Consider the following 13,308-nt stretch of genomic DNA (forward strand, 5'->3'; position numbering starts at 1 on the left):
TTGTAGAACTGTGAAGGTCAAATCAAATTCTGTAATTCTTCCTTTCACATCTTAACTTTATTTCCCTTCTTTCAATGTTCTGATTAAGAATTTTGACACACAGGGAGGACCACACACATGGCCCATTTGCTTTCCAGACTAGCACCCAGTGGATAGAGGTTAGATGGTGGCGAGATGAGAGCAGCATTTCAGACCCACACTGTGCTGGTGGAAAGGCATGAGATGAGCATGTAGAGTGGAGATCCTACGAGTAAACGCCTGAAAAGGAGACCCACCTCCCCACAGAAAGCCTTGTAGTATCGGTGCCTGTTTTTCTTAGCCAGCGTGGAGGCAGCAAATCCTGGGCTCTACTGAATGCACCGCAGGGCCTGGCCACTGGAATTAGTGATGGGGAAGAATCTGAGACTAGAAAGATGCTTCATGGCCTGGGCATATAGAGTCAGTCACAGCAACAGCCAAGAGCAAATGGAGGCAGCTGCTGCGACAAGAGGATGAACTTGCATGAACTTGGTAGGAGAATGAACAGGTCATCAGTTTGTTAGAGGTTAAGCAGTTGACAAACAGGTTTAGAGAAAAAGGAGCGTACACAACTGGTGAGCAAGACTATTAGTGGAGAGATTTGGAGAAAATGCTAATAGTAAAGAACAGTTTCTGGTGTACAACAAGGTTGTGGGGGTCTCTCTGGAAAGGGGATCCTTTGGCAGAGGGATTGAGCACTTGGGAAATATGGTTAAACACAGAATTGTGGAGCTGGAAACAAGTCCCAAAGCTCACCTGTTCAGCCCATTATTTTATAAACGAGGGCCTGGAAAAAAAGGAGGGTTTGGCAGCATCTGGGACCTAAATCCACTAAAGGACGCGTCCCTTAGACGTGTGCCCTTGTGTGTGGGAAGCTTCATCAAGTCAGCATTGGGTAAGAGCGTCTGCTGGGATCCAGCTGAGCTAGTCCTATGTTTAAGCATAAAGCTAAATGGATTGCCATAATGAAAGGCATTTAAGGACCTTCTGATTTTGGAAGTGTTTCCAAAGTTTGTGCATAATTAACACAGATGACATGAATAAGGCTGTTATTAGCACAAATAAAGCTGCTATTAAAGTATTTTATTATAAATAATGGTTGGGAAGAGCAAGAAGTACCAGGGTGAAGAGTCTCTGAATCCTGTTCAATGTAACAAGTGTCCAACTTGTCACGTTCCTTCTACTTGAAATGCAGTGACAGCATCTACCATCCATGTTACACAAACAAAAGGTTAACTCAATAAATATTTTATTAAAGAAAAACCAGAATATTGTTAAGCACCAAAACTGGATGTTGTTACATAGCATGTACAGGAAGAGAAAGATGATTGCAATACTTGGTGTACAAGTACTTAACTCTGAAGTCACGAGTGTAAAAAACATGAAATACAAAGCAATATGATAATTACAATGCAGAAAAGTTGCACTAAAGAGCAAAAGGCAACAGTCGAAACAATTATTGGAGATATCAGAGTATTGCTATAAATGCTTGCTTAGTTTTTTCTTTGAATTTTTAATACTTTAGAATGTTGAGCATATTTAAGTATTGTAAATTTGCAAGAGTTGGCATTTACAATACACTTTGCACACTGCCCATGTACTGTAACAGTGTTAAAGCCATCCTTGAAAGCCAAGCACAATGTGCTAGTGTTTTGCTTCTACCATTGTAATATTGCACAAAGCTAGAACTGGTTTGCCATTAAAGTTTTCATTTGTCCAGAAAGGATAAAAAACGTATCAGTTTCATTAGCCCTAATGGGCTTTATTCATGCAAAATGATGTGTGGCCTTCAATTTTTTATAAACTATATATTATGGTTTCAACATTGGCAATACATACAGTACAAATGAGAGAATCAATGAGACAGAGGGGAGTCCGCCCAAGTTGAAGTCACCGTATGGGTTGTATTGTCTACTCCTTTTGGTTCGCAAGGGAAAATGCCACCTTGTGATTGTATGGATACTTAAAACCGATATAATTAGTATTGGGAAAAGCTAGAATAACTTGTTACACTCTTTGATAGTTAACCATAAAACATGCAAGTTTAAAAAAAACAAGCCCCAAACTCCCCTTGTTGAAACTGAACTCTATAACCAACACCTATACCTTTTGTACGCGTCTACATTATCACTTTCTCCATGGTCCGTCCTTAACTTCCCCAAACAAGCCACTCTTAGTTATACCTGACTTTAAAAAAACCCCCAAGAACTTTCCCTTCACCCTCAAAACAAATGATTGCTTTGAGATTCAGTGTGAAATAACATTGATATTTCAATATGTCAATCTCAGAGGTATTTTCTGTACATGCACCTTACAGTGTCATAATGAATGTATGAAGAAGGGGAGAAATATTTATAAATTTGGAATTCAATTAAATTCCTCAAATACCAAGCTGTACACTTACTGTGAGCAAAGAAAAAATTTCGGAATGAACACATCTTTGAAATAACTCAATGAGCAAACATTTCACACACATACACAGGCACACACAGAGTCCAGACTCCCTCTCACCTTTAAAAAATCTGTTTACATACATGATCGTTTAGGCAGCATTATAAACTCATTTTTAGGAAAAACTTTTAAATTAGACTATATTTATAGGATAAAAAATACCATTGCTTCATTTTACAAAGCAATTAAAAGCAGAGATTTTTTTAATGTGCTTTAACTAAAGAGCACTTTGCAGCAAAGTTCAGAAATAACTACTGTGTTGGTCAGTAGCACTAAATAAATGCAACATGCTCCGACAGTAAGGTGCTTCTCCTTTCCTACCTCTCTTCCCTCTGAAATAAATCTTGCCAGTCAGTCCTCTAACACTAAGCGTAGTTCTTCTATGCAAAGCAATAATTGGGGAATAAAATGCACATTTAATTAATTAAATTCAGTGCAAGAATTAGGCAAAACTTAAGGTTTCTGCTTTCACTATCAAATGGCTGCATGTTAACAATGCATCTGACACAGTTTTTAAATGATTTACATCTGTTCAAAAAGATTTTTTACAAGTAACCTGGTGAAGTATATGAAATTTCAACTCCCTGATAAGGCCTTTAAGGACCCATTAGTACTTTACAGGTTGATATCTGATGTTAAGTACATAATAATGAAATTATAAAGATTTAAAAAACCCTTATATTTAGTGAAAGAAAAAACTTTTCTTAGACTAAGAGCATTGACTTAAATATATATATATACATACTCAGTGAATGTAATTAAAAACTGGAGTGTTAGGGAATGTATAAAATTAAATCGTATTCATTGTATACTGGTCCCATCCAAACACAGAGGATGCTCCCCATTCATTTCTGTTCCACTAATACCAGAGTTTTGCTTTTTCGTGTTTGCTGTGGCCAAAGCATGTTTTGCAAAAGTGGCCATGCTCTGTTACCCGAAATTGCCACCAAATTCAGCTTTGGAGAAACAAGAACTTTCCCCCTCTCATTATATGTAAAAGTGCTGAAAATTTTCTATGGTTTCATGTAAGAAAAACCCCACATTCCCACTGTGGAAATACTACACCTGATCACCTGTCATAGCTATGTCTAAGAGTCCATCTGAAAATGGACTTGAAAATTGCATTTTATAGAAATGTTTCAGTTCTACAATGAAGAATTAAGGAACGATTGTTTTTATGCTGCTCACAAACTCAGTAAGCCTATAAACTGTACATTAAACAAGCAAGACAACTGCTTATCTTTTAAAAATCCTTTTTAGCCAGGCATTTCCTCATACTGCTACACCACAGTACCATTAAGACTTTAAACCATTAGTAATACCTTTTTTAGACATGCCACATTGGTTATATACACATAATTTTAGTTGCATTGGAAGAAATTTAAAATTGACATTCAAGTGAGCAGTAACATTAACCTCAAAACATCTCCCAACATCATCTATTTGTTTCCCTATTTTTAAATATGGTGCATTCGAGACTAGATCGGTAAATTAACTTATAAGTGGATTTAGGCACAAGCAAGCAGCTGCTTGTGGATTCTTAAAATGGAAATGATACCTTATCAGAAATATAACTGTCAAATATTTAAAACCGTATGAATAGTGCAGGCAACTTTGGAACTGGTAATGTGATCATCTGTAGGTACCATCATAACTAAATATATACAAATGCAATACTAAGGCCAAAGATGCTCATCTGATTAGGGGCAAGAAAAAAGAAAGAATTTAACTATGCCTATGTAATTCTTGTTGGGTTCTGAAATTGCTTTAAAATTAAAATGAGGATTCAACTGGCCATCTCATCTTGATGGATAACCCACCCTAGTTATTTTAAATTTTAATACTATTTGTGAAAACTCTAAAAGGCTGATGACCTGTGGTAACATGCAATTTTGTGGAAGTAGGAATCTGAATCTTGAAGGGAAGTGAATGTGCCCAAGTTGTTTATCAGAGAATAAGCACAGCTGGTGCTCTAACCCACTCCTCTTCAAGTGTGAGATGACCTTCACCAGGTACTACATACAGTGGGATGTGCTAAGAGCTGTGGGCACACCCCTACAAGGACTAGAGGAGTGTCTACACACCCTACATTACTTGCTAGAGACTTATTGTAATATGGCTCAGAAAGATCGATTGCAGGGCATTTTTATAAGTGAGCCCGCCTGTCTTTTAAAGGAATCTCAGCAGTAACACTAAATAAATGGGTGGCAATTCCCTCTAGACGCCTAAGAGTTCTAGTGCTTTTGCTGTTAATTTAACACTATATCATCCAGTGTTTTCTAAATGTCACTGAAGGAAAAACAAAACATGTTGTGAACAAGCATCCAAAGGCGTAAAATTGATACATGATTTTTTTTAAAGGTTTACAAATGTGCTAAACATTTTTTCAACTACATTAACAATCAAACCAACCGTTCTTTGGGTTAAAAAACATGCTTAAATGCTTTACTGATGATGGTATACAGAAAAAAAAAAAATCTACCTCCATTCCCCACCATGGGATGAAGATTAGTTTTATATATTAGATCTGTATTTCTAATCTTCCCAGACGTGAGCATAGTGTTAGAATAAACCAACATATTGTGAAAATGCCGTGCAAAAGTTCCTAGTCTTATCAATAAAAGTATTGCCAACATTTAAGCAGAAAGACTTTGTTTTATATAATCTGTAGCTGGAAAATTTCCTCCATAATTATTTTGAAGGAAATACCTCTTTAAAATGACAAAGATGTATGCATTTCTTTTTTTCTCTGCAACAGACCAATTCATTGGGGGCTTTTACACTGGGACTGCTTTCTGAGTCCAGGCCAGAGAATTATTGCCTCATAAGAAATAAAAGTTCTTTTTGGTACTTCAGTCCTTAACTCCCTTCACATAAGGCCAAGAGCTGCCTTAGGAAGAACTACACTCTACAAGCACTGTAAAATGAGTCCAACATATCTACCTTCATTCAAGCCCACAGCAGTCCAGTTGAGAACTCATAATGGCTCCGTTCACAGAACTGTGCCTTCAGGACTCCATTACCACGAAATCAGCACCTAGAGCTGCTGTTTAAAAATTTGGTGACAAAGGCTCTCTCACACAATTCCACTCGAAGCATGTGAAGACAGTAAAATGTCAACTAAGGAGACTTTTCTGACTATCTGGTTTCTTTGCATATTTGTTGAACATTGAGCACACATTTTTTCACTGTGGAGCATAAAAACTTAAATGGTGCATGATAAAGAGACTTAAGATCTGCATCCCTATTAAGGAATCGTGATTTTGATTCTCAATAGGAAAGTCATGTTGAGTTATAGTAATCAAGCAATAGTTCAAACAAAAAGACTAAAAATAATTTGAAATATTTATTGCTTCTCATAAACAAAGCTGCACATAAAATTCAAACTATTATAAATTCACAATTATGAAGAGCTATTTAAAAGCACAGACATTTTTCTTTGAAAACTTACAAAGTGTAAGAGTGTGTGGTCTTCTAAAAATATGCCATGTTAAATGTATCATGTTGTGGTAAACACATTAACAGATGTATCTCCAGAGTTGTATCTTTCCAGATGTTGTTCAACATCTTTATGAAAATTCCTTTGGAGATGAGTAATGTGGAAATTTTCATCAGATATATTTCTCTCTGGATTTTCTTTCAACTCCTGTCCTATAGCGGTCAAGATGAACTTTTTCAGAGCGTCACACTACGTATATAAGCTGATATGGAAGAAGCTCTGTAATTTTCAAGCGGATGACTGACTACTCAGTGCAGTCCCAATACAGCTCACAGTAGACCTCTGTCAACCAGTGTTCTTCCAACTCACAGTAACCACTAGCTGTACTGGCCACTGCAAGTATGTAAGTGGGTGGACAGGAGGGGAAGGTGGTTTAAAAAACAACAACCCAAGAATCTCCTTGAAAGGCCTTTTCTTCACTGTAGTCAGGAGCATCCATATCTAATACTCCATCATCTATTGGAATGACTGGAAAAGTGGTAACTTGCCAATTGTGCTTCCTTTTTTCCATACCACGGAGCCAATACACTTTGGATCTAATGGAATCCAATTGTGGACCCAAGTGTTAAAATTTGTTTTCCAAAATATGAATTGATCTTCAACTGCAGATATTTTTCTTTCTGTTGAGTCACCTGTTCACAAACAAAATAATAAAGTATATTATGAAAGGACAACCTATTAAAGGAAAGTGTATATATCATACCTTTTGCAACGTCCAGAATGAACACTGATATTTTCCCTTATAAATGTCCATTTATACAGCCAGTGTACGAGACACTTAAAAAAAAAAAAGGATATGCTTGTATTCAAAAAGCAGTAAAAATAAAAATTTGACATATGGACAACTTGACTGATCTCTGTTAAAAGGTTGTTATGTTATTTTCATTTTTATTCCTTTTACCCTAACATTTATGTCAAAGAAAAATACAATCTAAAAGTAGTTGCCTCATAAACTGCCAGCATAATAACTATTAAATGACATCTTTAAAATTCGCTAGGGAGCAATTTCTGTTATACTGACACTTAGAGAATAGGATTAATACTGGTTTTTAAATGGATGTTTACCAGGATTTTTAAAAATTCAAAATAGTTGTGTTTGAGATCTGTGCGCTTACCTATGGCACAGAGCATTCATATAAAAGGCCCACCTATCGGATGAAAGCTGACAATGCACTGGAATAAAGTACTGGGCTGACCAAAAAGTCTTGTTAGTTTTTTCCGTAAAATAAAAGATACATTCTTCATTTTCACTAATAACTTTATTGATTTGGATATTTTGAGTACGTCAGCTGCCTCCTACGTGGTATAACACTGACTGTTCTCAATAATGTCTCGATTTGATCGCTATCAACTTCAGCTGGTCTACTCGACCACGAGTCCAGGGAGACATCTCCAGCACGAAACTTCACAAACCAGTTATGACACGTTCAAACGGCTGCAGCACCTTCTCCACACACTGCACAATTTTTTTTTGGCTTTTTCAGTTGCTTTTTACCTTTCTTGAAATAATAAAGCATAATATGCTGAAAATGTTGCATATTTTCTTCCATCTTTAATATTAAAATGGCTACACAAAATTTACCAATCTTGATAAGTTTTTTAAAATAAATGCATGCTGATATGATAGCTGTCACAATACAATCTAACAAAATTGCTTCAAATTAAGTTAAAGATAACTAAGTGATACTAGAGCCATACTATTGGAAAAAACCAATCGACCTTTTTGGCCAACCCAATACTAACTTATTTTATAGTTCTGCATTATCTAATACTGTAACTACCTATGTGTGGCTACTGAGCAGTTAAAAATGTGGCAGTGTGACTAAGAAGTTGAATTTTTAATTTTATTTAAATTAAAATCTGAAGTAGTGTAAAATATTTGTCCACTAAATATAATTTTGTTTTGATAGTACATTTTACTTCAACCACTGAATATTTAGCATCCACTGAAAACTGAGATGTGTTACAGTGTAATTTATACTAATAAGTATACAATACAAGGTAGATTTTGAAGACTCAGTATAAAAAATGTAAATTACATAAATTTTTAATATTGAAAACATGCTGATACTTTTTTCAATATATCATGTAAAGTATTAGTAAAATTGATTCCACCCATTCCTTTTTACCTTTTTTAAATATGACTGTTAGAACTTCTAAAATCCTATCTGTGGCTCACTATGTATTTCTGTTGACAGCATCATTATAATGACTTCATAAGTTTAAGGGCCCCACAGGAAACAAATTAGAAACTCAGTAAGAAGTCTATATAATCTGCAAATTTCCTTATGTTTAGAAATGCCCTTCAAGGACACTATTACCTATAGTTACCTATGAAAAGAGTAGAATGGAGGATCTTCTTGTTTTACCTCATGAAGTTTTGAGAAATTAACTCTTCAAAGAAGTATGAATTACATCAATGATTTAAAATCTCTAAGAATGATGCTAATTAAAAATAGGAAATACAAATTATAGCCTTTTAAGCTACCTGCAGAGAAGTATTTAAAAGTCCAGAACCTTTAAAAAGGATTTCCCAGGAGCACGCAATGGGCAGTTAAATACTGCTCCTTTATCACCGCCCGCTGAATGCATGGAGAGGACACCCCGTCCACTGATTGTCTGGAAGTGTTTCACTGTTTCTCTTAATATTATACTACATACACCAGCCATAAAAATATTCAGTCAAATAAAGAAAAGCTTTAGATAATTTTCAAGTTAGTATTTATCATGAACACATTCTTAACATCTGATAAAAGGCTGCATTAGCAGCCAAAAGCTACAGATAACAGCCCAGCCGCTTGAATGTAGGAACTACTGCTGTAGTGTCTATGTGTTTGGGCAGGATCTGGTGGGATGGAAGACAACAAACAAGAATGCACTGGCCTGAGCAACTGCTGGTAGGCCATGTACCTGGACTGGGCCACCGCAGGAAACTAATAAAAGGACCAAAAAACTCGTCTATGTGAAGGCCCCCCTGTGGATTAACCCATCAGCACTAAAATGGTGGTGTCAGGCATAGGCTGAGGAGCTCACTGAGAAGCAGAACACAAGGCAATAGGTGGCACACATTGTAATGTAGGAGACAATCTACAAATACCCAGAGGGGAAAAGATTCCAATCAGACACCTAGGTGTCTGGACAGAAAGATACAAAATAGACACACTGATATATTTACATCCCTCTGCAAAGCACAGTGCACATATGTACAAGCACAAATGCTTTGAAATTATCTGAGGATCTAAAAACAGTAAGTCCTACAGAGTGACTGTTAATTAGGACCTCTATGAATAAGGCCCTTGGAAAAAAGGACACCAAAAGCCCAAGACCCATGGGAGGACCATGGTACTGTGGAATGCTGGCTCCAGCACATTAAAGGTTATACACAACCACTTCCCAAGAGGGATATGATTTTTTCCACCCATTTTGTTACACTACTGATTTTTGCAGATATTGCTGGGGAGAGATGAGATTGGGAGTGAAGAAGAGGGACATTCTCTTGATGGACCCATGTCCAAAACAAACAGGTAAAACTACTTTTAGTAATATTTGATGTCCAAAATAGTGTATTTGAACATGTAATCAATATAAAAATTAATGTTAGTTATGGTTTTTCTGTATTAAGTCTTCAAAATACAGATGTATTCCTGCATATACATCAGATCTACTTGGTCAGAATCCTGTTAAGTGAAGGCCAGGGAATCTATACTTTTAATAAGCTTTCCAGGTAATCCCAAACATGTTTAAGAATAACTGTGCTAATGAATAAGTTTATTACTCCTTTCCTTACTCCCTCCAGGACTGGGTCTTCCACCTTTTGGTGAATGTTGTGAAGCTATATACTCTTTAATTTATGTAATTAGCTTACTAAAATGTACTAGAGTATAACTCTCTATTACCTTAGGAGAATGCCAAATGTGTAACCAATACCCAACTGGGGTAACTCAATAAGATGTGTGTGTGTGTGTGTGTGTACACATATAATTTTTATATTTATGTTAACTGCAATTGTAACTAAATAATGCACTAACTATAATAAGTCTTAAAGTGATAAACCTCAGTTTTAAAGGCTTGGAAAGCTAGATAATCAGATAATACAATTATTTTTCTAGGCTGATCTTCGAAAATTCCTTTGTGGGCAGCTACTAAGACATCAAAATTCAATATGTGTAAGTTTGTAATCAAAATACTTCAATTAGAAAAAGCCTTTTCTGTGTTTTAAAGCCAGAATAAGGCATCCTGTTATTCAAATAAGACTATCTTCTTTCCTTGCGATAAAGCTATACTACAGAATTTTTAGTGAGCTGGATATAAAAAACAGTATTTACATAGCAGTATCCTCAAAAAGTGCTTTTCCACTAAGTTTCTAGAAACTACAGAAGTAAAATCTGAAGTTTACAAATTTATGACTTAACTACAATTAAACTGTATAATAAATAATAAACCTCAGACTCAATACAATATAATAGACTTCATTATACAATATAAAAGCTGTGTTACCAAATGCTACTGAAGAAAGAAAGACCATTTACTTGTTAGTTTTCCCATTCTGTGCAAGGCAAAGTCTCCTCTTCATCCTCTGACTCAGGGGATGCTTCTTTGATTCTTCGAAGGGCTTCATGGATGCTCCGTGTTAAAGGGTCTGTGTCAGGCAGCAGCGTGAAGGATTCTCTCAAAACTTCCTTCTGTACCTTCTTCAATTTTACCCCCTTCCTTATCTGTGCCAAGATATTATTACTATCATCTTCATCAGGAAAAGGAGGCAGAGTTCGCTGTTCAACCTTTTTCAGATGAAAACTACCACGTTTCAAGGAAGCTAGCACCTCATCCATAGGTGAGCTCACTTTAAAAAAAGAAAGAGAACAATTACTGTTAGGATCGCACTTAAACTACAGTATAACCTCTAGACTTCAGGATTGTGATATCCCATGACATTGGAAAAACCATCTATAAACTGGACCGTGAAGAAGTGTGAACAGAAAAGATTGCCCAAGTATGGGGGATCCATTATGCTTTTAAAAAGAAATCCCAAGACTCAAATTCCATGTCAGGTATTATTTGGCATTTCTATCATTTCCCATGGGAGAGAAGGGAACAGACTGGGAGCTAGAAGGTAGTCTTTAGTAATAACATGCATGAGGCCTCCAAAAATTTCTGTAATGCAACAAACAGCTCAATCTAAATTCACACAGTGATTGGGTTAACATGTTCAATTTTAAAAATTTTAATTTTGGTTTATTACAGTGACTTGTTTTCATTTAGTTGTTTTACACATGAAATTCTACTTGGGTTATAGTAAAAAATATTTCAAAGCATGGTCTCTCAAATTAAAATGCAACATGCAAAATGTTTTATATGTTTTCCTTTTGCAAGCTAAAGCTCCTTAAGGGCCAGGATTATTCTCTGTTCTTTTCAAAAATAGCTTTTAGGCAAAAATGACATGCAATAAACTGTACATATTACTCCGTTCTTCTTTGCTTCTTTATACAAAAAGTACACCAAGGTCCTCAATAAACCCATGACCAAAGGTTACACTGTCCTGCCAATGTCATCCTAATGTGACAGTTCTGACCAGATGGCTTAAGCTTTCTGATGTGAATACCTTTTTTGTATTTCCAAGGTTTAAAATCAGACTTTCTTCACAAAAGGAGCCACATACTAAATATTACCACATACATCAAGAATCACTTCAGAAGATGTATTTTTAAAACACGTATAACAGCTAAAGGTACACATTTCTGTGTTTGTATACATTTATTGATGTGGGTTGGTAAGAATTCTGCCTCGCTGTGACCCTGAAAACCTACCTGCTATCAAATAATGTCCAAAAATAAAAGAGTATTTTAAGCTTTGTAAGATCCTATAAAATAAAAAATCCTTTGATTATGCTTCACTTTATTCAACAGATGAACATGAAAATTTCTTAATTTACCTCTCCTTCTCTGCAAACCTTCAGCAGTCTTTTTGAGCTTCTTCCTGGCACTGACCAGCTGGCTACTATCAAAGAGGTGTGCTGAAGGGGCACTCGCAGACTTAGGGATCCTCTTCTCGGTCCCCTCCATTCTAGGCAGACCTTTCTCCAGTGTCTCTGGGATACTGTCCTTAGCAACAGGCAGAGGTGGTGGTGGGGGGGGAGGGGGAGGAGGTGGTGGGGGGGGAGGTGGTGTTGGAGGAAGAGGTGGTGGGAGTGGATCTGCGGTACTCGAACCTGGTTCAAGGTCATTATTATTCAAAAGTGAAAGAGAAACAGTGGGAGACAGTTCCGAGGTAACACCACTGAGAGGTAATGAAGTGTCTTCAAGTTGTACCAATGAAGTATCTTCAATCTGTATGAGGCTCTGGGCTTCTGTTTTCTGTGATGACCCAAGCTTGCCTCTTCTTTCCTCTACCTCTTCACTTTTGTCTTCTACTGGCAGCACTCCTGGTACAGAGTCACACTGGTCCTCGCAGGGCACAGGACTGGTGGCACTCCTCCTTCTTGCATGAGCCAGCCGCAATCTGGTTGATTTAAGTATAACTTGACCTGGGTACCTCTAAAAAATCAGAAGTTATCATAACTGGTTAAATTATATTAAAACAACTTATGAACAAATGGCTATTTTCTCCCTCAAATGAAAGATGTTATTTGGAGATTTTGTCATTTTCACAGAAAATTATTTAATATATACAGAAAACCAGAGTACTTTTCAAACAGTTATCACCAAACTATTATTTGCTTATTATAAAGTTCTTTATCAAGGTTTTGGATCCTCTTACTGACTTAAGCAACTATTCAAAATCACCATATGATTAAAAAAAGGTCTTTACTGCATAAAAGAATGCATTTAGATGAAAATATAAAAATAGCAATGTAAATTATACAACATAAATTATGTCAAATATATATATATATGCAGAAAGCTAAGGAACTATTATTATTAGCTTCTTAAATATATTTCCAGCTGTTTACAGATAAAATTTTTTGGAGTAGTAACTGACATACAGGACTCTAATACTATATTTTTACTCTAATGCAATGCATTGAGTTAATGCATTTACTTAACTCAAGGCTTATTGTTATATAGGACTAGTCCATCTATGCCCCCTCCCCCTTTTACTATTAGTACTAAGAGGACTTTATCAAAAGCTTCCTTCACCTATAAGATGATCCCTCACCACATACAGTGGAAGTAAGGCTCCTGAGCACCTTAACAACTAAAATCACTCAGCTTACACACAGTTAAAAGGAAATATTTGGCTGCTATGATATCAGTGTCCGGAGTCAAGGGTTAGCCTAGTAGGAAAACTGCTGAGGTATTTCTCAGGCATGCTGACCCACCCTCTATTTCTGTTACTGGTCATTT

At 36.2% G+C, this 13,308-nt stretch overlaps 1 protein-coding gene across 1 annotated transcript in view; it reads right to left on the reverse strand.

Annotated features, from left to right (window-relative positions):
• Positions 1–1,286: 1,286 nt before the first annotated feature.
• Positions 1,287–13,308, reverse strand: part of JMY (junction mediating and regulatory protein, p53 cofactor) — a 102,127-nt gene continuing 90,105 nt past the window's right edge. Inside the window, exons 9-11 of the mRNA XM_045847807.1 lie at positions 11,898–12,498; positions 10,498–10,808; positions 1,287–6,600 (exon numbers count right to left, since the gene is read on the reverse strand). Coding sequence (XP_045703763.1) covers positions 10,501–10,808; positions 11,898–12,498 — 909 coding nt within the window. The 3' untranslated portion in view covers positions 1,287–6,600; positions 10,498–10,500. The remainder of the gene's footprint in view (positions 6,601–10,497; positions 10,809–11,897; positions 12,499–13,308) is intronic.

The sequence above is a fragment of the Phyllostomus hastatus genome, unplaced genomic scaffold (assembly GCF_019186645.2).
Source record: "Phyllostomus hastatus isolate PE091 unplaced genomic scaffold, TTU_PhHast_1.1 phas_contig_58, whole genome shotgun sequence".
NCBI lineage: Eukaryota > Metazoa > Chordata > Mammalia > Chiroptera > Phyllostomidae > Phyllostomus > Phyllostomus hastatus.